Source organism: Mus caroli, chromosome 8, assembly GCF_900094665.2.
Source record: "Mus caroli chromosome 8, CAROLI_EIJ_v1.1, whole genome shotgun sequence".
Taxonomy (NCBI): domain Eukaryota; kingdom Metazoa; phylum Chordata; class Mammalia; order Rodentia; family Muridae; genus Mus; species Mus caroli.
In genome coordinates this window covers 66,859,912-66,884,183 of record NC_034577.1, presented here as the reverse complement: position 1 = coordinate 66,884,183, position 24,272 = coordinate 66,859,912, and the positions used below count along the sequence as shown (strand labels likewise).

General features: G+C 46.1%; 1 protein-coding gene across 1 annotated transcript; it reads right to left on the bottom strand.

Moving 5' to 3' along the window:
• Positions 1 to 2,379: 2,379 nt before the first annotated feature.
• On the bottom strand, positions 2,380 to 23,212 carry Mcm5 (minichromosome maintenance complex component 5). Its single transcript, XM_021169622.1, has 17 exons — positions 23,100 to 23,212; positions 22,847 to 23,021; positions 22,495 to 22,621; positions 22,283 to 22,411; positions 17,079 to 17,251; positions 15,506 to 15,661; positions 13,984 to 14,150; positions 12,329 to 12,500; positions 10,708 to 10,819; positions 9,071 to 9,214; positions 8,708 to 8,773; positions 8,266 to 8,442; positions 6,889 to 7,001; positions 6,027 to 6,155; positions 5,054 to 5,196; positions 3,688 to 3,815; positions 2,380 to 2,838 (listed from the first exon to the last, which is right to left on the bottom strand). Exons 2-17 carry the CDS (start codon positions 23,011 to 23,013, stop codon positions 2,737 to 2,739), a joined length of 2,205 nt encoding a protein of 734 aa, XP_021025281.1. The 5' UTR covers positions 23,014 to 23,021; positions 23,100 to 23,212; the 3' UTR covers positions 2,380 to 2,736.
• Positions 23,213 to 24,272: the final 1,060 nt, after the last annotated feature.

Here is a 24,272-nt window from a genome sequence, read left to right as displayed (position 1 = left end):
GTGAGTTCCAGGACAGCCAGGGCTATACAGAGAAACCGTCTCGAAAAACCAAAATAAAAAAAAAAAGAGAGAGAATTGGTCTCATTCTGGTACTTGTAAATGTTCCTCTAAAATAGTACTTTCACTAACACATGTTTATGTAGATTGTTTTTGAAACAGGACCAATCTCCTATACCCCAGGCTGTAGCCTTGAACACTTTGAAACTGAGGACAACCTTCAACTCCTGATCCTCCTGCTTCCAGCTCCTAAATATGGGAGTTACAGGGATGCTAACTTCCATGTCTGGCCTGCAATCTTCACTGTACGTGTGACTTCTACGGTGGCTAAGGTGACAGTGTCTATGATTCCCAACAGCTTGTCATTGACAGTTGCTTAGAATTTTGCCAGAAATCTTCCACAAGGTATAGATTTCAGTAGAATCTTCTCCCACATGCAGTCTGGGTCAGACAATATATGATGGTAGATGCAGCAGAGCTCAGGAGCTAACATAACAGGCCATTGCAGCCCACTTGTGCCTGTACCAATCCTGTCACTGCATGTCACAAATATTTGTCTAAGGACTAATAATATTTAAGCTGAAAGACCAACCAGGGGATGTGAAATGTCTATACCTTGGGCAAGGGACCAGGAATCACCAGGAGGCCCAAGCATGCATGACAAGGCAAAAGAAAAAGTGAAAATCAAGCTGCTATCTGGGGAAGCAATGAAAGCAGAGCAAGGAGCGGGCTGAGTCCTCAGAGCACTGCTTCAAATCCTACTTATCTCAGACACTCATGGGAACATGGGAAGAAGAGGAAAAAGGAGGGAAAAGTGTGTCCTAAGACCATCTTGGCCATACTTGCAGGGCTACAGTAACTTAGCCCCAGCAGCTCAGGCCAGTGTCTTGTAGAATTAAAGGTTAGGATCCACTTCAGATTCAGAAACCAACCAATCCTTAATTCCTGGATATTTTCCTGGGCATTTTTCCTTGAGCTGCGGTGTAGCCTCCCCTTACCCAGCCTTAAGGGTTCCACTGTTTATACCTGGATGGAGCTTCCTGCTCAATCTTTCTGTCACGCCCACTGCTGAAACCTGCCACTTTGCTGTTCCGAAGCCATCACGTGATCACCTACTGGACCCCAAGATTATTTGGCGGGAATTGGGCCCCTCCCCCTTCCTTTAACTGAGTACCAAAATAGTAAAAATTAAACCTTGAGCAGAGACTTGTCTTGGTTCCTTCCTTATCTCGTGCAGCCCAGGCCCTCTTCTCTTCCAGGTTTCCAAAATGCCTTTCCAGGCTAAAACCCAGGTTGTAATCTACTGGCCAGACAGAACACTGCGGCACAACAAGCACTGCCCACTTCCCTGCAAGCTAAGCTTGTCTCCCTTAACACTGTGCCTGCCAGCCATGACCTGCCAAGAAAGAGGTATCATATCAGCATCTTCCACTCAACTAAGCACTCCTGCAGGCCCGCATGTCCATGCATCCTCCTCAAGTAGGATAAAAATGTTCTTACCAAGCCTGCCCTTCTAGACAAGCACACTCTGTTCCAAGTTTGCAGACCAATCAAAAAGAAACGGCTATGGCCATTCCTCAGGCAAGCACATTTCCAGGAGGGAGTAAGAAGCAAACACTTCTACCAGGCATGGTGGCGCACACCTTTAATCCCAGCACTCAGGAGGCAGAGGCAGGCGGATTTCTGAGTTCAAGGCCAGCCTGGTCTACAGAGTGAGTTCCAGGACAGCCAAGGCTACACAGAGAAACCCTGTCTCAAAAAAAAAAAAAAAAAAAAAAAAAAAAGCAAACACCTCAAGCAACAGCCATTTCAGCACAAGACGCCATCTTCGAGAAAGGCCTGTGTATGTACTTCCTGTTCTCTGAAGCCTTCCTCCTACAGTTGCTTTACTTTTGGTGACTGAAGTGTTTTCAGCACTAGCTTCCCATTTAAAAATGTACTTTACATAACAAATACTTAAATATTTCACTGACTTTTCCTTAATTTTATAAATTCTAGATTTCTAAAATCATAATTTTCGGCATTTTGGTAATACAAGGTGTTGGGGTGTCTTCTTTTAACAATGTTGACACTAATACCTCCTACTGTGCTAAAGCTTGCTCAGGTACTCATAGCTCCTTAACTGATAAACCCTGATGTCTGGTTCCTCCCCAAGACACCACTGAGGCCCACTTGCTGTAAATAAAGCCCTGGAGACATTCTACATTGGAGTCTACTTGGGTTTCCACTGACAGCCACTCACTCACTGAGTTCAGCTTCATCAAATTTGTTTGCAGATTAGGAAACTGAGGCAGACAATGAATGATCCAGTTCTCACATTAGGTGCTGCTGAAGAAAGCTGAAAGAGTCAACCTTGTATTCACACAGCACTACTACCATACTGGTCCACTGTCCTTAGCAGCCAGGGACTCGATTGCTTTATTACCTCTGTACATACAAAGAAGCTTGGCAGTGAGTGGCCCGGGAGCCAATATACAGACCCGTCTACATTCCAGGGCCTGTTCCTGCTCCAGATTCATCTTGTTGAGAAGGCATGACAGGGGATAGACACCCAGAACAGAGAGTCCTCAGACACACAAACACAGTATGAGGCCAACAGACCAAAGTACATTTCCAGGGGCTGCAGATGTGCTGCAGACAGCAGTCTGAGGTGGAGAGGCAGGGCAAAAGGTTTGGAGCACTGACTGGGAGATAGGACGGTGGCAGCATTTCAGGCTTGAGGGTTGATGGGCAATGGGCTCACTTGAGGCGATAGAGCACCTTGCGCTGCATACGGTGTTGGATCTCACCCCTGCGTAGCATGAGCTGCAGCACCTTTCGGATGGCGTGCTCTGGATATTTCTGTAGGAGGGAGCACAAGACAGATGCACAGGTATATCATTATGACCCAAGGGACCTGATGCATCACGGATCATAGACAATTTTAAACAGACAAAAATATCCACCTCCATTCTCCCTTGACTTCAGAAAAGTTCTTATGTGATGATGCCTCTTGTGTACTAGGCAAGTACATATATCGACTTTATGCACCTAGTATTAGGAATAATCTCATTTTACAGAGGAAGAAATAGGCACAGACTGTCACTTGTTTGGGTCATATAGCAATTAAGTGAGCTAGGACTTAAGTCCCTGTGACCCTAGAAGTCAAGCTTTCTCCAGCCCCAGCCTCAGGCAAGACTAGTCTCTTCACTTATAGAGGGCCAGTATCCGTTACTGTATAATTTACTTCCAGGAGCAAACTGAGAGGATACACAGGGAAGGGAACGAGAAACAGAAACCAGGGCTATCCTCATGATTTTAAAGGGCACAGGCTCCTACTGATACCCCAAACAGTACCTCCTGTGCATGGTATCAGTAGCCCTCTCCCCAATGGGATGCAAGGCTAACTCATCTGGTTCTGGTCCTCCCTACCCTGTAAGGATCCAAACAAGGGAAAACCTAAGAGATGGGAAAATTGGGTATTGTTTTCTACAGACCTGGCTTCCTCCTTTCCCTATAAATAGCCAACCCCAACTGTAGACTGTAGCAGTTCCTACAAAAGGAATAGTGGCTCAAACACCCCCATCCCAGCACCCCTCTACAGAACACTGTATGTGATGGCTGAGTGGGAACCAGACTAAGAGAACCAGCAGCACATCCTCTGTATCCTGGGCCTGGCTTGTAGACCCAGGGTTAGGAAGGCTCACTCACCTGTTTGGTGAAGTCCTGGACAATGCTGTGTTCAGACACCTGAGAGCCGATGGCAAAACGGCGCTTGAGTTGCTTCTCAATGCGGCTCAGCATCTCCTGGTCCTCCTGGGTAGTGAAGCCCTCCACCCCTGTCAGAGTGCAATAGGGAAACTAGGTGCTAGAAACCCCAGTTCATCCATACTGGAAGGGCCAGAGAGATGACAGCCTCTAACTAGAGTGGCCTGAACCAGAGAAAATCAAAGACAGAACACCATGTGACAGTGGAGGCCTCACCAGGGAAGTGAGAATCAAGTAATATGGGGGAGAGTGCTCTAGGCAGAGGGAAAGGTAACAGAGGCCCTGCAACAAGCACAGAGCTAGATAGCAGAGACACCATGAGAGTCCAGTGCCTCGAGACCCTATGGGCTACACATACCAAGGCAACAGGAACAGCCCTAGAAAAGACTCTGAAGGAAGCAGAGTTTTTATTTGGTTGGGTTTATTTATTACTTCATTATTTTTGAGGAACAGTGTCATTGTATAGCCTTGGCTGGCTTCACTTTCCACCACCATGCCCAATGGAAGTATAAGTTTTGAGTTAAAGAGAGCAAGAAGGGAGAGAAGGCAGGGCCCTCTAGAGTACAAATCTGAGAAGCCCCGAGTAAGCAAGAGGTGTACAATCTTATCAGGTAAGAAGAAGAACCACTCCTCCAACATACCTGGCCCAGCTGCCACTGCTCCTCTTAATTCCTTTCACTCACTACCTGTAACAACCTCCTCACCTATCCCACCAAGAAAGGTTAGAAAGCTTGTGGAATGGGTAGGACAGAAACCTTGGGAACTTACAGCTCTGGCATTTAGACAGTGATTGGCAAATGGTAAACCAGATTTACTGTCAGATTAGGGCAGATGTAACTCTGGTTGGCATATCACCAATCTCAGAGGCTGAAAGAAGGCAGTAAACATTAAAGCTCAGGGGTCAAGAGGCATGTATTTCACCAAGACTGGTGACCATGACAGAAGATCTGTCAGTCTCATCTCCATGACAGGAAGGACTGACAGTCTAGTGTCAGATCTGGCTGTCAAATAAATAAATAAATAAATAAATAAATCCCGAGGCCACAAATTGGGAAACTCTAGAGTAGTTCTGAGCTTAACAGGGAGGACTCCCAGCCACTACTTACCAGTGACAGGCCTACAATTACTTTTAATGAACTGACTCAAGAGGTCTAGGGAGAAGCTCCTTCCTCCTACAATAGCTAAAACATCCAGAAGAGAAGCAGTGGAAAGGCTATTATCAAAAGCATATCCAGGAAGCACCCTGCCAGCCACCAGCTAACTAAATCTCTATCCTAGCGTCCAAGACCACAGTCCAGTGCTTACTCACCCGACAGATTGCCAGACAAAGCAGCATCCAGTGTGGACACCTGGAACAGTCTCAATGCCTCCTCTACATCAGCTTCAGTGGCAAAGGGCTGCAGTTTCATCTTACTGAGAGCCTCAGCAATGCGCACAATAGCCTCCAGCTGCCTGTTGGAGCAACAAAGTACTCAAAGGGCTCAGCCCACATTCCCCCCTCTGATCCTCCAGGAAGGACCATGGCCAAGGTTGTTAGGACTACAGGGGAGTTTGCTGGCTATCCCGATAATCTATTACCCTTTATTCTTAGTACTGGAACCCAACTTTTATTCCAGCACATACTGCCTGCTAAAGGATATTTCCTGCCTTTTTGGTCTAGGTGCTGCCTATAAGTTCTAAATCCATGCATCATATGAAAATATCCATTAAAAAGCATGTCTTCCTCCCACTGTCTTTCTTGGTGCTCAAAATGTGGACATGATGGCTATAACTTCTAAGACCATATGGGGCTGAAAGGTTGGCAAAGGTGAATGTAACGGAGCCCATACAGCTCCAAAAAACCACCATGAACCTACTTCCCAAAGTTTAATAATGAAAATAAACTTCCAACTTAAGCTACTTTCTTTGGGTTTCACTATACACAACCAGATCTACTTGTAACCAATCAACGCTAGAGATATAATTCAGCTCAGGTAGGCCCCAGCTCTTACTATATTGTCTATAAATGATGACCCAGTGAAAATCTGTAAATTTCCCTGTAGCTACATTGTCGGTCAGAGTCCTCCCCTTCCTCAAACTGCCTCTCAAAGAGGGAAGCCAGGCAAAATACAGTAGTGAGACCTACCCAGGCATCTCCAGCCTCAAACACACAAAACAAAATAATTAGGAAGACACAGCACATGGGCCCAGATGACTCCCTTGCCCAACCCACCCTGGGCCTGCATTATGAAAATGGCAGTGGCCAACTGGCCCTGCTCTCTGAGGTGAGCCTACTTGCTCACCGCACAGTGATGGGGATGCTGGAACGCCGGTCACTGTCCCTCTCATGCTGACGAGCCCCACTCCGCATGATGATGTAGCGGTTCTTCAGCTTCTCTGCTGCCTCTGCTGATAGCCGAGGTCCACACCTCCTGCAGATTGCAGAGTGAACTAGAGTAAAGCCAGAAAGGAATCTTGAGGTTGCCCCCACCCTGTTCCCAGGCCTCTATTGGCTCGCAGAGATGAATGTTCCCAAACACAGCTTCCTGCTCATAATATAGCTGGTAAGTCATTTGAAAGAGATTTAAGAAAAACTTGACCAGGCTATCAGCAGCTGTCAGACATGGCACCTCTCTGAGAAAATGGGAAGTGAGTCTGAACATTATGTACAGAAAACTATTTTTATTTATTTAATGTATATATGAGTACATTGTGGCTGTCCTCAGACACACCAGAAGAGAGCATCAGATCTCATTACAGATGGTTGTGAGCCACCATGTGGTTGCTGGGAATTGAACTTGGGGCCTCTGGAAGAGCAGTCAGTGCTCTCAACCGCTGAGCCATCTCTCCAGCCCAGAAAACTACTCGATGCTGGCTGCAGTATGCTGTCTAGCTACCAGGTGTACACTGTTCCACCAGAAACTGAGGGCCCCACAGGAGCAGGAGGCCCACCAGGGAGTAGGCTTCCCAGCAGTCTTCAGCTCCTCCACTCTACCTCCCTCACTTAAGAGGATGAGAAAACTTAAACACATGGAGAGGGTCACAGTGACAGGTAAGAATAGAACAAAGTTCAGAACAGGGTTACCAGGAAATCCTAGGTAAGGAGCAGAACAGGACCGGGCTCTCCCTCTATCCAAAAAGCCCATGTTATCTCCCAGCACTCACGCTCGGCAGTAGGCAATGAACTTTTTCATCTTGGCCAGGTCGATCTCACCCTCCACAGCCTGTGTCTGTGTCAGTGCACTCACATGCAGAGTCATCACATGTTTGGCTAGCATCTAAGGGGCACAGGGAACACTGGGTCAGCTCACAGGTTTAACAGACAAGATAAAATAATATGGCAAGTGCTTCTGTTCCAGTCCCTTTGGCCTGTCCACTCTCACTGGGGCAACTATCTACTTAAGCATGGAAACTGGACATATCCAAGCCAATGAGGTGAAATAATATGGCAAATGCTTGTGTTCCAGTACCTTTGGCCTGTCTGTCCTAACTAGGGCAAGTATCTACTTAAGCATGGACAGTGGACAATATCCAAGCTATTCTGCCACTTCTATTATAACTACTAGAAAAGGCTTCATCTTCTTCCTTTCAGGACAGTTAAATCAATAGCTAATGTTGCAGGATATTTGATCACACTATGAACCCTGAGATTTTATTTCTTGTTGTGGTATGGCTCAGCCCTTTAATCCCAAACAATGAAGGTAAAATTAATTTGTAGAAGGAAACACCCATGTTTGAAAGTGATATCTAATTGAGTAGCAGACAAACTGATGAATCAAGAGAAAAAAATTGACAGAAAGAGATATGCCCAAGTCTCACAAGAAAAGAAAAAGAAGCTACTTAAGGGGCAGTACAAAGAAGAGAAGGAGGCAGTTTTACTGGGACAATTGTAGAGATAGGTTTCAGAAAAAGAACAAACTAGACAGGGGTGAAGACAGAACAAGCCAGAAAATGAGAACGAGCCTGAAAATTAAAACATATTGCCAAAGTTAGTTTGAGACCAAGCAGAACAATTCAGAGAAGCAGGGAGGCACCAGATTGAATCAGCCATCTTGAAAAGGAGTCTGAGCCAGCCAGCCAGAGTTCAGAAAGCCTGCACCCCTCAGCCTGGCCAAGATAGGCTTTGTCTTTACCATCACAGGGAGCAACTGTCTAAGAATTAAAGCCTCCAAAAGGGAAGCAGAAACAGACGGCTGGTCCAACAACCTAGAGCCTCATGGGAACTATACCCATAGGTATGCCCCTACTATACTCATAGCCTTACCAAATTCCATAAGCTATTTTCTTTCAGAAATTTACTAACAAGGGTGGAGAGCAGAGCTCAGGTTTTTAGCTTCTTGCTTTAAAAAAAAAGTCACACGGGGCATACCTAGGTCTTAGGACCCTAGGTTCCTCTCCAACACTCCACAAGCCACTAACAAGTCATTTCATATGCTTCCTTCCAGACTATCTAACCACTAGCATTTCTGTGCCTAAATCTCTTATTCACCTTCAGGACCATGATGAACCTATCAGTTGTCACCAGCCTAGCCCGAGACGTACCATGTCCCTCTCCTCATTGTGCTCATCTTTGACGATGAAGATCATGTCAAATCGGGACAAGATGGTAGGCATGAAGTCAATATTGTCCTCCCCTTTTGTCTCATCCCATCGGCCAAACACTGAGTTGGCTGCAGCCAGAACAGAGCAGCGAGAGTTCAAGGTGGTAGTGATCCCAGCCTGAAGTAGAAAGGGGAGTAAATGGAGCAAATAACCAAAAATCCTGGGACAGGCCTCTCCATCATATATGAACATATGAACTCATACATTATATACACGCATATATGTGTGTACATGCTTGCATGTGTGCACTCTTGCTCACCCCCTCCCCCCCAAGTTCCAGGCCTGTTGCTGCTAGCACAGCCTTGGGCAAAGAGGACTTGGCAGCACGCATCAGTGCAGCCTTAGGAGGACTTAGGATTGCTGAAGGGTAGTTGCCACTCACCTTAGCAATGGAGATGGTCTGCTGCTCCATAGCCTCATGGATTGCTACACGGTCATCTTCCCGCATCTGCATTGAGAGTTTGTCTATCAGAATCCTCACCCAAGCTGGGTAGAGTGGCAGAAAAATCTAGGAACCGTAACCATTCTGTAGTAGACTTCAGGCCAGCCAATAGCAGATAATCACACGGGCTTGGCTTTCACTTTCCCGAATTTCCAGAGTACCCCAGAGAAGCAAAGCAACCTATCCCAAGTTCCCCCAGAGTGACAGGCACAAGAACTATATATTAAGTCTCTCAGAAGTGGTATCTGCTACCACACCTGAGGCCACACACCCCAGTCCTGTGACTAGAAGACTTAGACTCACCTTGTCAAACTCATCAATACAGACAACCCCACCATCTGCCAGAACCATGGCTCCACCTTCCATGATGAAGTTTCGAGATGAGGGGTCCCGTATCACTGAGGCAGTCAAGCCAGCAGCACTGCTACCTTTCCCAGATGTGTACACCTGGGGGAGACAGGAGGTGTCAGTACTTCGTGCCAGCCTCAAAGGGCAAGAGCTCAGAGGGCTGTGACTTACCCACATCACACTGCAAAACTGGTTGAACAGTACAGAACTCAAGGCCTAACTGGGCCTCAGCCTTTCCTTCCTCTTTGGAAGGTTCACCTGAGCTACAGCACATCCCTGCGACGTAAGTATTGATCCCCAGAAAAGAATATATTTGAAGCTGGCCTCAGGGTTGGGGATTCCTGGCTTTTAGGATGTCTCTATCCTGAGTCCATCAGCTGTGAAGACCTGTATGCTACATACTGCCAGACCCCTTGAAATATAGTAAATCCTACCTGAGGTGCATGTGAGACATACTCAGATCACATTGTGCTAACATGAATGCCAAATATTCAATACTTGCATGTTATAGGCCTGGGATGCACCTCAGTGGTAAAATATTTGCCTAACATGCACAAGATTTGGGGTTTAACTACACTGAAAGGGAAAAAAAGCTTATATTAGACTACAGGCTAAACAGACTATACAAATGAATTCCAGCACGCCTTTAATCCCAGCACTCGGGAGGCAGAGGCAGGCGGATTTCTGAGTTCAAGGCCAGCCTGGTCTACAAAGTGAGTTCCAGGACAGCCAGGGCTACACAGAGAAACCCTGTCTCGGAAAACCAAAAAAAAAAAAAAAAAAAAAAAAAAAAAAAAAAAAAAAAAAAAAAAAAAAAAAAAAAAAAAAAAAAAAAAAAAAAAAAAAAAAACCCACAAATGAATTCCACCTATTCTTACATTCTAAATGTGGTACTATAAAATTTAACATGGCACAACTTACATTTTCAGGCCTTGATATTTCCGTGAGACGGTGCCAATGTGGTTAGCTTTAGCACACCTCCTCTCCATCCAAAACCACCACTTCCCCATTTCACAGACCACTAGTCAGTTGTCACATCCACCCCCTTTTCCCTGATCCTCCCAGCCTCAGGGCACCTGGGTCATTAGACACACTGCCTTGAACCTTGTTCTCAAGTTCCCCAGCAGTGGGATCATGAGCAAGACACTTTACCGCTCCACTCCTTATCCAATACATAACATGAGCAGGAGCACTTCACAAGAAGACAAATAGTTAAATGAGTAAAAACTTGGTAGGTACTTCAGCAAGCATCTGGTCCTTCTTGATTCCAGCTACTATCATAAGCAGCATCATTACTTAGCAAATGAGTATAAGCTGATGCTCAGGGAATCTAGGCTACCTCTTCCAAGTCCACTGCCAGGCTGAGAAGCAAACCAAGCCTGACTCAGTCCAATGCTCTTACCACCCACCTCTATATACACACCTTCCTTTTCAAACCCCCTCTGCCATCCTGACCAGAGCCAAGATGAATGAGGAAGAGGATGTGGTTGAATCAGATCCCATGCATGTCTAGGAACTAGGCAACTCTACTCTGTAGCCTTCCTCCCTGCTGGGACACCTAAGCCACTAGAAAGTTGTCCACAGCCACTTACCCCAATGGGAGAGCACTTCTCCACAAACTTCAGAAGCTGAGACTTGGCTGTACCAGGGTCTCCCAACATCAGCAAGTTGATATCACCTCGGCGAGTGAGTCCATCTGGGAGCCTAGAGACGATAGGTAGGTAGAAGACAAAGTAAGAATCTACTTGAGGGCTATCCTCTGAACTAATTCATGATCTTCCCACCTTAGTCTTCCAGATTCTAGCATTATAGTTATCAGCACTCTTGGCTTTATGTGGGCTGGTCACCCTCCCCTAAGAGTCTCAGAACAGGTGGAAATGACAGAGTCTGGCCCAGAAACAAGCTCACACCCAATTCTCTCATTCCTAGCCTAACACTGGTACGGTATTTCTCAGGTAGGGAAGTAACATAAATGGCACTGAGGGCTGTGCACGCTGAAGAGTAGACATAGGGCAGAATCCAGCCCTGTTACCTGAAGTAAGTCCTTTCATTCTCTGTGCCTCAGCTTCTTCATCTATGAAATGAATACAACAGTAACATCCATATAGACTGCTGAGAGAATGGGCTGGGTTCAGGACAGATGAAGCATTTACAAGAATGTTCTGAATGTAGTACAAAAAGCATATTACACAGTAGCCACTTGAATAGACTGTCACTGCTGCTACAGTCTTGAGCTCAATTATTTTAGAGTTTCAAAAGAACACAGGATGCCAGTAATGGTGACCAACATCTCTAATCTTAGAATCTGGGAGACTGAAGCAGGAGGATCATGAATTTGAAAGACAATTTGATTACATAATAAGACCTGTTTAAAAAGAAAAAGAAAGAAAAGCAGGCTAGAGAGATGGCTCAGTTAAGACTACTCTTCCAGAGGTCCTGAGTTCAATTTTTATCAGTCACATGGTGGCTCACAACCAATCGTAATATTATCTGATGCCCTCTTCCAGTGTGTATGAAGAAAGCAACAGTATGTTCATGTACATAAAATCTTAAAAAAAAAATAAAGGGCTGGAGAGATGGCTCAGCGGTTAAGAACACTGACTGCTCTTCCAGAGATCATGAGTTCAAATCCCAGCAACCACATGGTGGCTCACAACCATCTGTAATGAGATCTGGTGCCCTCTTCTGGGGTGTCTGAGGACAGCTACAGTGTACTTACATATAATAAATAAATAAATCTTAAAAGAAAAGAGAGAGAGAAGGAAAGGTAAGGAAAAAGAAAAAGGAAGAGGGGCTGGAGAGATGGCTCAGCAGTTAAGAGCACTGACTGCTCTTCCAAAGGTCCTGAGTTCAAATCCCAGCAAACACATGGCTCACAACCACCCACCCGTAATGAAATCTGATGCCCTCTTCTGGTGTATCTGAAGTCAGCTACAGTGTACTTAAGATATAATAAATAAATCTGAAAGAAAGAGAGAAAGAAAGGAAGAAAGGAAGGAAAGAGGAAGAGGAAGAGGATACATGACAATTTCTCAGTGTCAGGTATTTCACAGGTCTCATTTAGAAACTTTGGTTCAAGGTGGCATCTCTCACATTAGACCAAAGAGTTTCCCACTGTGCTCCCCAATGGCACGGAAGAACACCTGGTGCTCATCACACAGATATCCTCCTGCAGCAGCCTATTCATCAGCACCTTCCTCCCAGACCCCTTACCTCTTCCGGGAACCCCCAAAAAGCAGGCAGGCAATGGCCTTCTTCATATCCATGCCCCCAAAGATGGAGGGGGAAATGCTCTTGGAGACAAGCTCATATATGTTGGGAAGGGCAGCCAGACGACGAAATTCCTCCTCTTCCTGTGGGCTGACAGACCCAGCAAAGCTTCGGCCTAGGACGGAACAGGTGCATACATGAGCAAGGGGCATCTCCTCCAGCCTACTGCTGGGCCTAGACCTAGATCAAGAACACCCTGACCTCTGTCAACATACACACACCAACAGCTCTCAGCACCAGGAGGACATAGCCTTACTCAGGAAAGCTAGAGCACAGGGCTATATCAGTCTTTCAAATCTCAAGGGTCCAGAGAGGAAAAGAAGGTTCCATACAATCAGGCCAGATCACAGAGCCCTTGGGGACCACTGGGAAGTCTCTCATAATGCAGACAGAGTAGAGAACCAATGCAATTGCTTGACCAAAACAGCATGGTTCACTTGAGCTGCTGAGGAATGGAGAAGGTAGGGTGGGACCAAGTGGCAGAGGGGCTTGAAAATCCAAACCCAGGAGAAAGAGTGGGACTCAGAGCAGGGAGGTAAAATGTGGCCAGCCTTGGGGATGAAAGTAGAGCAGCCAAACAGCATGCTTACTGAGGTGAGGGGATTAAAAAAAAAGGGAACTGAGGAAGATCTGGAGGGTTTGCTAAGCAAGGGAAGGGATGGCTAAGGAAGAGCCAGTTTCAGAAGATGGTAATACATTAAGTGATATGGCAAGTCAAGGAGAGTTAAAGTCTGTAATATGGCTAGAATTGTATGGAACCTTCTTTTCCAGTTTTAACCAAGGGAGTTTCTACCAACATAGAATATGGACACAGTACTCAGAACTCCATCACTCTAGACCATATGTATGGACCAATCCCCAAGTTGACTCCCACTGCCCCTAGATGTAAGCATGAGCTCTCTACTCCATCTGAGAGTTGAGGCTATTTACTTGACCCCTAGCACTCAACCCAACTCCTACTAGAGGTCCTGTCACTTGCACCCCCACCCCCACCAGAGTTCCTACCAACTCTCCTCTATACTTGAACTCCTCTATACTTGAAAAGACCCTCCTTCACACCTCCATCCTTCAAAGCTATTGCTGACACTCCTGATAGATGAAGCCTTCCCACAATGCTCTAGTTCCTTTTCAAGACCTCAATTAAAGCAGCTCAGTGTCAGATACCTATCCCTTAGGGGCTCTCTTCCAACTAGATCCTGTCTGCTCAACCCTCATGCACTTTTTCCTCTCCACCTACTAAGATGCAGCACAGGATACACACCACATCCCATCTATAGCACTGAGTCATGCAACTCAATCAACAACCTCCGGGCAGGAGCTACAACTAAACCAATAAATAGACATTTTAGGGCAACAAATTTTTGCTTACTGTAAAAATGAACACTCTAGGATAGGGAATATAGCTAAGTGGTAGAATATCTGCCTAGTATGCCCACCATACACACACAAACACATACATACATGCATGCATGCACGCACGCGCGCACACACACACAAGTAAAGCACATCCTATCCTAATGGTTTGAGCAATTCAAGAATGCCTAGGTTATCACATGAGCAGCTTGTTAAGAGAAGTGTAGAAATTCAAAGCAACTCACCAGAGCCATCTGTGTCCACCTGGATGCCCAGCACTCGGATGTACGAGCTCCGGATGCCCACACCTACCCTGTCCCGGCCCTTGCTGGGGTTCAAGCCAAACTTCTTGATGGAATAAATGCCCATGATGGTGACCCTGTTCCCAGGAACAACCTTGTCACACAGGTACCTGAGTAAAGTACAGGGAGGGAAGATGAAGAAAAGCAAATCACAGTGTGGTCAGCTTAGTATTTCTACCCTAAGTATCACTATGAAGTCAGCTCAATCCTTGCATGGTCTAGAGTAAGAGAACCTTTCTCTACTCTTGCTACCTACAGGTCAGTCTGGATAGTTAGTACAGTGTTATAATACTGGCCTGACTCTCACTGAATTCAAGAGGTCAGAAGCTGTACTGGTAGAAGTGAGGCGCGGTGCCCTTGCCCAGCCTTCAGAAGTCCTAGGTCATTTGAGCTGTGACCAAGCTCCTTTGGGAAAACTTTCTCCTCAAACCCTTAAGGACTACTTGCTAGTGCCAGTGTCACTCTCCATTTCTGCCTCTGCCACACTCCCTGAGCTCAGCCAAGTCAATTTGCCTCTAGGTTTTTAGTCACCCTTTTAACAATAAGATGTTAACCAACCAAAGCCTCCATGTTTCCCTGGAATCAGTGTTGCTTCAAGGACCATAAAGTAGCTGTGTGACTTCAGAGAAATCACAGTGCCTCTCTGAGCTTGGAGAGATGACTTTGACTTGTCTCAGCTGTTGGGAATCAAGCAAGGTAACAAACTCAAAGATGTTCTATATACTATCAAATCAGTTTCACTGAGAACTGTTTCTGCCACCTACACTTTCCTATTAACTTCCTACTCATTCCACAACGTAATTCTCAAGCTCTTTGGATGCTCAGAATACTATAATACAATACGCTCAGTTGTGCTAAGGAATTGTGTTAAACTCTTGATATGCCTTTTCAGGCACTTTGAAATAGTTCAGGCCATTTTACTGATTGGAAAAAAAAAAAGGACTTAGAATATAGCTTTCCCAAGATCCCAAGTGGCACATTCTTGCCAATGATAAAGTTGACAACTGTGGATTTACTCCCCAGAAAGCTTTACATCTGTACTCATCATCAGGTATATGAGCCCAGGGTAAGAACTCAGGGACCTGTAAGCCTTCATCTAGGTCATTTTGTAACTATTCAACAAAACCAGACAGTCTTATTAACAGGAAGGTTGGTATGTCAGCAGTCTAGATAGGAGCTAGCACTGCTGCTAGTTATCCAGCTCTGTGCTGAGAGGGCTAGTCTCTCTGAAGGTGCACAGGCCTTAGTTCTACTCACAGTCACCTGACCTCCCCCAGTTTACAGTACTCATGTAAAATAGGAGTGGTCATGCTTTGCAGACTATGGCAGACAAAAAATGCCAAAGTCAATGAGAAGCACCAGACAAAGCAAGAGCTCCAGCTTACACACTGGGCACCAGACGATCTCTATGCTGTACCAGAGTGACATGGACACCAACCCACAGCCCCTACATACTTACACTGACCTGTCACAATAAAGCTGCATGTGCCTGGGCATCTCACCATGAGGGACTGCATCAGGCAGCTCCTGCAGTTTCAGAGTCTGGAAGTCCACACACTTGCACTTGTCAGGCATGATGAAGTATGGATCCAGTGGGCACTTTGGGCGCCCAGCCTGATCCCTGGGCAGGGGAAGAAGTGGTCACTAGAACTACCCTGAGAACCCAAAGGTGAGGCACGCACACCCATTCAACAAGTCAGCCCTGAGAGGCAACAGCATTATAAGGCAGAGCTGGGACACATCTGGGAAAGACCTAGGGCAGGGTGCTAGATTCAAAGTCAGATCTTCAGGGATCTTGGCTTCTCCACGTCACATTGAGGTGGCAGTCACGCATCGTTCCCTCATGAGGCCTCTTGTCCTCATAGGTGAAGGAGCTATATCATCAAATCCTTTACTAAACTGTATTCTTAGCCTAGTATCTTTTCCAGTGAGATTTTATTTTAGCACTTCTAGACCATTCTGAGGGTGCAGACTCTGAGGCCTATACAGTAAGTCTCTTCAGCAAATATAGGTAAGGACACATAGCAGTAAACCTAAAGTCCCTGGTCTGTGAAGCTAAATTCCCATCAGGATTGAAAACCATCTGCATAATATAAAGGCATGCAGTAAAAATAGGCAGATGAGAGTGTGCAGACATGTATGTACCAAATGCAAACATAGGATAAGGAAGGCATCTTAGATGACAAGGACATGTAGGGACACTGTGGCAGTCTGAGTGAAGACCACTTAGGGAGAAGAGAATGCAAGTGCACTAGACCAAGGCAGGCTATGGAAGAGTCAAGCCACCCTGCTTCTGTATAGGGAATAGACTGAAGAGCAGTGAAGGTGGACAAGGGGATAGGAATGAGCTACTCTGTGGCAGCAGGTAAGGGTAGGCAACAGTCTAGGACAATGCCAATATGCCTCAGACAATGTGGAAACTGATAAGAAACTAGAAGAGAAAGCCAAAAGCAGCCAAGATGCAAGTAGAGTTTGTTAGGTCAGAGTTGGCAAAAGTTTTCTGTTAAGAACTATACAGTAAAATTTTAAAGTCCTACTAACTGGAAGTCCACGCATTCTGCCACTATAGTTTAACAATATGCTAAATATCAAGTAGTATAGCCATGTTCTTAGGCAGTACAGTGGGCACGCTGAGTCTAACCCAGCAATCCAGTTTGCTTTAGAAGATTCTGTAAGCCAGGTGGTGATGGCACATGCCACCCAACACTCAGGAGGCAGAGGCAGACATATTTTTGAGTTCAAAGCCAGCCTGGCCTATACGAGTGAGCTCCAGGATGGCCAGGGGCTTACAGAGACAGAGAAACAGTTTCCATACAGATTCAATCCCCTGGACTGTTTCCTACACATCCTTGGATTTCACACACAGGCCATGTGGATTATCCAGGTGGGGCAAAAGTTCAACCACCTGAAGGGACACTGGGCTGGGTTTATTGACCCTGCCTAACTCAAGGATAGAGTGCTTCCCAGTCCTTGCCTTGGTTGCCAGCTTTTTTGATACTTCAGGTCATTCCCCAGAGTCCCTTCGGCTACACACTCACATATTGCACTTCCTGGGAAGGGCATAGCCCTCTAGGCCTGGGCGCATGGCGATATTGGTGAGGGTGTTGTGGCAGCTGCGGCACTGAATGGAGATACGAGTAGCCTTGGCACGGACTGCAGAGGCTGAAATGATGATGCCAGGGATCTTCACCAGGTGTGACATCATGTCTGACTGTAACAAAGCCACAGGGAGACTTGATGATTAAGGAGAACGAGGAGATATGGGAAGGGCTGAGGAATGACACGGGCAAGATCTGGAGGAGGTGACAAATCCATGGCTCATAGTTTAGCTCAGACTTTCCGGAGCACCCACCTAATGTGAGGTAACCTGGGCACCAGGTTCAGGAGCCTCATACACAAGCCCCCACTTTTCAAGGGCCTTGCAGAGCATAGCAGGGACTGGGAGACAAAGGAAACATGAAACATATTTTACGACAAAACCCAGAAGACCCAAACTCCAACCCTGACAGTAGCTTCCTGTGCTGTACCAGAGAATTAACACAAGACAGAGGCCCTGGTGCTAGCTCAATTCTGTCACCAACTGCTATGGACATTCTGTCAGCCTCAGGTTCGCCATCTTAACGACTCCATCTCACTAGATACTGGCACTGTTAATTGTGATGTTACTATGATCATGTTACCAAACAAAGGGTCACACCTATATACCAAGAAGCCAGATTAGCCACTCATCCTCAAGTAGCCAATTAAAATAGCCATATTCACAGTAAAAAGCAGAAGGGGGAGACGTGTCAAGAGGGTCACCCTGGGAAGAAGAGCAAAGAGATTGAGTAGACTCCTTATCCACATCCCCTGAGCCCATCCTCAGGCATCCTGAAGTTAGATCAAAGTTTAAACAGGGTCAGGGGTATGTCTATCAAGTTAGCTATCAAGCTGTGTGGTCCCACCGACCATTGACCCATCACTATTTCTCTACTGTAAACCCATTTCTAGAGATAAGAGTTTCCACTAGTGGTTCAGGCTTTTCTTTCCCCAGTATGAAATTCCTGAGGAAATCCCAATTTCTTGGGGGGGAGGGGGATTGTTTTAGTGGTCTGATAGCTAAAGTGTCTCTTTAGAATGTATTCATTAGGCCATTCATTAATAGTCATGCTGTAAAAATGATTCCTTGTGCCAGACATGGTGGTGCACACCTTTGATACCATCACTTTAGAGACAGAGGCAGGTGGATCTGAGTTCAGAGCCAGACCAGTCTATATAGTAAGTTCCAGGATAGCCAGAGCTGCTATGTAATGAAACCCTGTTTCAAAATAAAATCCTCACCTTTCAGGGATATATACTGTTAGGAGTCAGTAAAGTCAAAATAACTGGCCTGTTACTACTAATCATTAAGCTAGATGACAAGTCCTCTTCTTTTTAGAGTCTCTGTTATCTTCACTATACACAGTGAAACATTCTCACACATTCCATTGCTTCCTGTGCCAGCCTCACCAGTCTACAGGATGGAGACAATCTCCCTGCCATTTCTCCAACTCGGGGCATCTTGGGCTAGATTAGAGAACACACACATGCACAAGACTATGCATAAGACTCTTAAACTATGAAAGGGCCACAAGCATGCCAGTGATAAGAATGTAGGACAATTAATCCCAGCACTTGGGAGGCAGAGGCAGGCGGATTTCTGAATTCAATGCCAGCCTGGTCTACAGAGTGAGTTCCAAGGACAGCCAGGACTATACAGAGAAACCCTGTCTCGAAAAACCAAAAAAAAAAAAAAAGTAGGACAAAGCACCAACATCACCCATGAACTATCACCCATCATTCCTGCTCAGTATGTCAAACTGTAGGGGAACAAGACCTTTCAACTAACCTCCAAGTTCCAAATAATACATGTGTGCTTCAATCTGGCCAAGCAGGCCACAGTATAGATCTACAAGGCCACATATTCCTACAGGACAAAACACCCCTTCCTCTACTACAAGCTAATAACTGAGAAAGGAATTACATTCAGGGAGTAAGGAAGGTTCTTCTGAAATAAGAGACTTAAGATCAGTAACAACCTAATACAACATTTGGTTCTTCCTAAAACACATGTCTTTAGTCCTAAGAGGCAGAGGCAAGTGGATCTCTGAATTTGAGGCCAGCCTTGTCTACATAACAAGTTTCAGGACAGCTAGGGCTGTTACACAGAGAAACCCTGTCTCCCCTCAACCCCCAATTGCATATTGGGAGGCTAGCAAGTTAACTCAACAGATTACTTGCCACCAAGCCTGACCACCCCCAGGGTGATCAATCTCAGGAAGATGAGAACAAATTCCCTTATGCTGTCCTTTAACCACCAAATTGCCCACACAGAAGTAAATGTAGTAAAAATTACATATGTAAGTATTTAAAGATAAAAATGCCATGTGTAATGTACTTTAAAATTCACTTTTGGTTTTCTATTTTGGGTTGTTTTATGAGTCAAGGCATACAGCCCAGGGTGGCAAAAACTTGTAATCCCACCCTTGGCCTGTTAAAAGCATGTACAACATTCAGCTTAAAAATTCTTCAGGGGCTGGTGAGATGGCTCAGTGGTTAAGAGCGCCGACTGCTCTTCCGAAGGTCCCGAGTTCAAATCCCAGCAACCACATGGTGGCTCACAACCATCCATAACGAAATCTGATGCCCTCTTCTAGAGTATCTGAGGACAGCTACAGTGTACTTACATATAATAAATAAATCTTAAAAAAAAAATTCTTCAGAAATAAACAGGAAAAAAGACAAAATATTAATACTCAATCTCAGTAACAACATTGGGGCTCATTACCCTTTTCTATATATACTTCCACGTGTGGTAAGTTTTCATAATGAGGGAGTGGGCGAGAGAGATGGCTCAGCAGTTAAGAGCATTGGCAAACCCTTCCAGAACTCCCAAGTTTGGTTCCCAGCACACATATGGTAGCCCACAAACATCCATCCATAATTTAAGTTCCGGGAGGATCCAATTTTGTCTTTCTGACAGCATAGGCAGCAGACATGTATTGTGCACACAGATACACAGGCATACATATAAAACACTCACATATAAAAATAGATCTAAAACAATTAACAAGCACATTTTCTCTTCTCCATCTTCCTATTCCAAGCTTTTCTGGGACAAAGGAACTACAGATTCATACTAGGCCCTATAAAACCTTAAATTTGGAGAAACAATGAGTGGGTGACCACTTCCGGGAAATAAGAGTGGAGGCACGGGGGCTGGTGAGATGGCTCAGTGGGTAAGAGCACCCGACTGCTCTTCCAAAGGTCCAGAGTTCAAATCCCAGCAACCACATGGTGGCTAACAACCATCTGTAACGAGATCTGGCGCCCTCTTCTGGAGTGTCTGAAGACAGCTACAGTGTACTTACATATAATAAATAAATCTTTAAAAAAAAAAAAAAAGAGTGGAGGCACAAGGACCTCCCAGACATTAGAATCTTTGAACAATCCACAAAACATTTTTTTTTTGAAAAATTACCAGCTGGGCGTGGTGGCGCATGTCTTTAATCCCAGCACTCAGGAGGCAGAAGCAGGCAGATTTCTGAGTTCCAGGCCAGCCTAGTCTACAAAGTGAGTTCCAGGACAGCCGGGGCTATACAGAGAAACCCTGTCTCGAAAGAAAAATTACCTACAAGGGCCCAGGTATCCCAGACCTCTGACACTATAAAGGAAAAGAAGCCTGAGGCCTCAGCCATCCCTTAACAGGGGAATCCATCTAGAGAGGTGGTTCTTGACCTTCCTAATGCTATGACCTTTTAATACAGTTGTCCAGTATTACAACAGTGGTGACCCCCAACCATAAAATTATTTTTATTGCTACTTTGTAACTGTAATTTCTTTCTGCTGGGAATCATAATTTAAACCCCACAATGGGGTTGTAAACCACCCACCCCCTTTAGAATCACTGCTTTGGAGATCCAATTACTCCTGTGACCAGACTTTGCAGTACATTCCCCAAAGTGCTTTGTCCCTAGAAGAGGGACAAACTTGTCTTTCCAATGAAACAGTAGTCCCCACTCAAATCCAAAGCCACCATCACACTGGCAGAACCTAAGGTGCAGTTCAGGTCTAGAGTGCTGGACTCAGACAACCAACACTAGAGCCTGCATGGAGGACTCGGGGCTGTTTCCTGAAGATATGTTATCCTGCTAACCAAGACTAACTTGACAGGGACTCTAAAAAAGACACAGAGCTCGGTGTGCTTGAAGCAAATGAAATATAGCCTTCTAGGTACAGTACACAACGGGTGGGTGACACCAAGGGAATGGGTAACAACCAGATGTCACTACACTACTCACAAAGCACGGCCACATGCTAAGATAAAACAATAACCATCTTCATGTCCTCCTTCCTGCTTCCAAGTCTGCCCATTTTATAACTTCTCTTCTAAGAGCAGGCAGAAGAATCCTATGAATTCCAATGTCAGGCATCAGAGTCTAGGGCTGAAGTTGAAGAGTGCTTTGCCTGAAGTAGAAGGCTCTGAATGTAAACCCCGTCCTCATAAAGAGAATGGAACCAGGGCCAGTGGGCTATCTCAGCAAGTAAAGGAAGGCACCTGCTTGCTTCAACCCTGAAGACCTGAGTTCAACCCCAGGAATTCCTTGTGGTGGAACACAAGTGACTCCCACCTCATCCTCTGTTCCACCTCTTCTTTACCAACATGCAAGCTCAGGGGACTCCAAACATACTGTTTTCCTTCCATTCCTCCAAACAGGCCACCACTGTCACCCCAGTGCCTCTGTACCTACTGTTCCTTGAGTCTGGTAGAACACTCTTCGAGGTTTTGACCTGACTGGCTACACATCAATCAATTTCAGCTCCAACAACACTTCCTCTAAAGTATTCTTCCTCAACTCTCCACCCCTCTCAGCAATAGCCACATTGTCCCCATGTTCTTTCCTTTTCTTTTCTTTTTTTTTTTTTTGAGACAGGGTCTCATGTACACCAGGCTTCTACTTCTGCCTCCCAGTTATGGATGGCATTTACAATTTTTTTAGTCTCCCTGATGGATAGGAACTCACTGTTGTTCTGCAAGACTCAACTCTGCCTTCCCTTTAAGGCATCAACCCCATTGAGGTAATTTCACACAGGATAAAGACTAAGTTAAGTCAAATATCTTGGTCAGGGTCACACATCTGGTGCTCCAGGCTACCTGTCTCAGACGCCTTCTGCACCACACAGTGGCCATGCCACCCTGACTAGCCATTCAATAAACTCCTACCTTCAGAATCCGAATGCTCGACGGGCTGGCATCTGACTTGAGCATGACCTGGATGTCTTGGAGCAGCTCATCTCCAGCTGGCCGGGGCCGGGTCACCTCATCAGCCACCTCCTTGGCAGCTTCCTCAAGCTGAAGAAGAGGAAAGGCATAAGCTGCTGGTGATGATGGGACAGGGCCCGGGTTTAGGAGGCTCTGAAATGGGTGCTACTCACCAGCTGCAAGTGCTCGGCTGGCTGTTTATGCAAGTGGTCAGCCAGCTCCTCGTCAAAGCTGGCCAGGTCCTCCATCTCCACCTCGATCCAGTATTCACCCAGGTTGTAATGCCGCTTGAGTTCATCTCTTTAGTGGTCAACAAAGGGGCAGGGGGACAGGAAGGGTGCACTGAGGGACCGTCAGCAGCAGTGCCCATGCACCCCGGCATCCGTCCTCACAGGCACCAATGCCCCCACCTCTCTCAAAACACACCTAATCGTAGACCACTCTATCTATCCTAAATTTAGGCCTGAAGAGGGACTGTCAAGAAAAGGCGTCCCCCGTAAGAATGGTTCACGGACACTGTCGCACCTGTACTTGAAGGTGAAGCCCGTGCGATCGGTGCCCACTCGGTATTGTCGCAGGAACTCCTTGAAGCGCCTCTGCAGTTGGGACTTGCGGGCCTGGCCCTCTTCCGCACCGGGGTCACCACCGAAGCTGTCGCTGTAGAAAATGCCGGGGTCGTCGAAGCCCGACATGACTGTACCTGGGTCAAGAGAGACAGAGAGTTGAGCAGCCCGGGGCGGCGGGAGCTTCCCTAGACGGGGTCCCGCAATTCCCTCACCTCACAGCGGCGCGCCACACGAACCTCCGCCCTCCTAGAGGAAGCCGACTTTCGCGGGAAAAACCAGCCTCCGCGTTTGTCCACCGCGGTCTCTGCGCTCCTATTGGTTCGTTCAGCGCCGCGGGTAGCTATTGGGCCGCTCTGCGCCGGTTGAGTCCCGCCTCCAAGGCCTGATTCCCAAGATGATTGGCTGTGGCGTCTTGGTGACGTCACGCGTCAACTCTTTCCGGTCTCCATTTTGTGAGGCGGGACTTTTTGGCGCGAAAGTTCTGAGCTAGCTGCTAGCGGAGCAAAGATGGCGGAGGGGCTCGGGAGCTTTCTGAGCACTTAAGCCTTAGGTCTTCGGAGAAAACCTAGCCCAGTGGCGCAGGTCTGTCAGCCCCGCTCCTCGTAAAGTCTAAGCAGGAGGATCGCAAGTTCAAGGCCAGCCTGGGTGATTTTAAGTAAAAGGAAACGGACTGGAGCAATAGCTGAACAATTGAATACAGACACATAAATAAAAGGTAGACTTATCAGCCCTACCCCATATCTGCTAGCACTAGGGAGGCTGAAGAAACCCTGCCTTTAAAATAATATTAATAGTATATGAGAAAACCACCCCTTTCAGAGCTGTGAGAAAGCAGTATGCCTGAGGTGTACCCTTGCTCCAGCCCGGCAGGAGGTGCCAGAGTGCTGTCTCCGCAGCTTTGGGGCCAGGTGGCTCACCTTCCCCTACTCAGATAGTACCAAAGCCCAGGAAGCCAGGGATGTTTTCTTTCATTCAGATTCAAACGAATAATTATGATGACTGTAGAACTTTTTAAATTCCTTGGCAATGCTTAAATCATGCAAAATTCATGACCAAATTCTAAATGGAAATCTTGGGGAAAAAAAGGGCAGATTTAGCATAGCAACCGTAGTGTAGATTTTCCTTTGTTGAGTTCCTCCCATCCACGCGAACAAGTGGAAAACCTATTGCTGCCGCAACCATTCAAACATGTATTTACAGAGAATAAAGTTTGAGCATTTTTGCAATTTATAAAAAAAAAAAAAAAAATCAGGTGAATCTAAGACTTGGTTTTCTCAACATTTCATGGTAATCCCTGTGTGCCAAGACAGGTTTAACACATTCTATTTTAGATTGCTTTATTTGCTTCTTGACCAAAATCTAGGCTGTTCTTAGCAATTGTCACC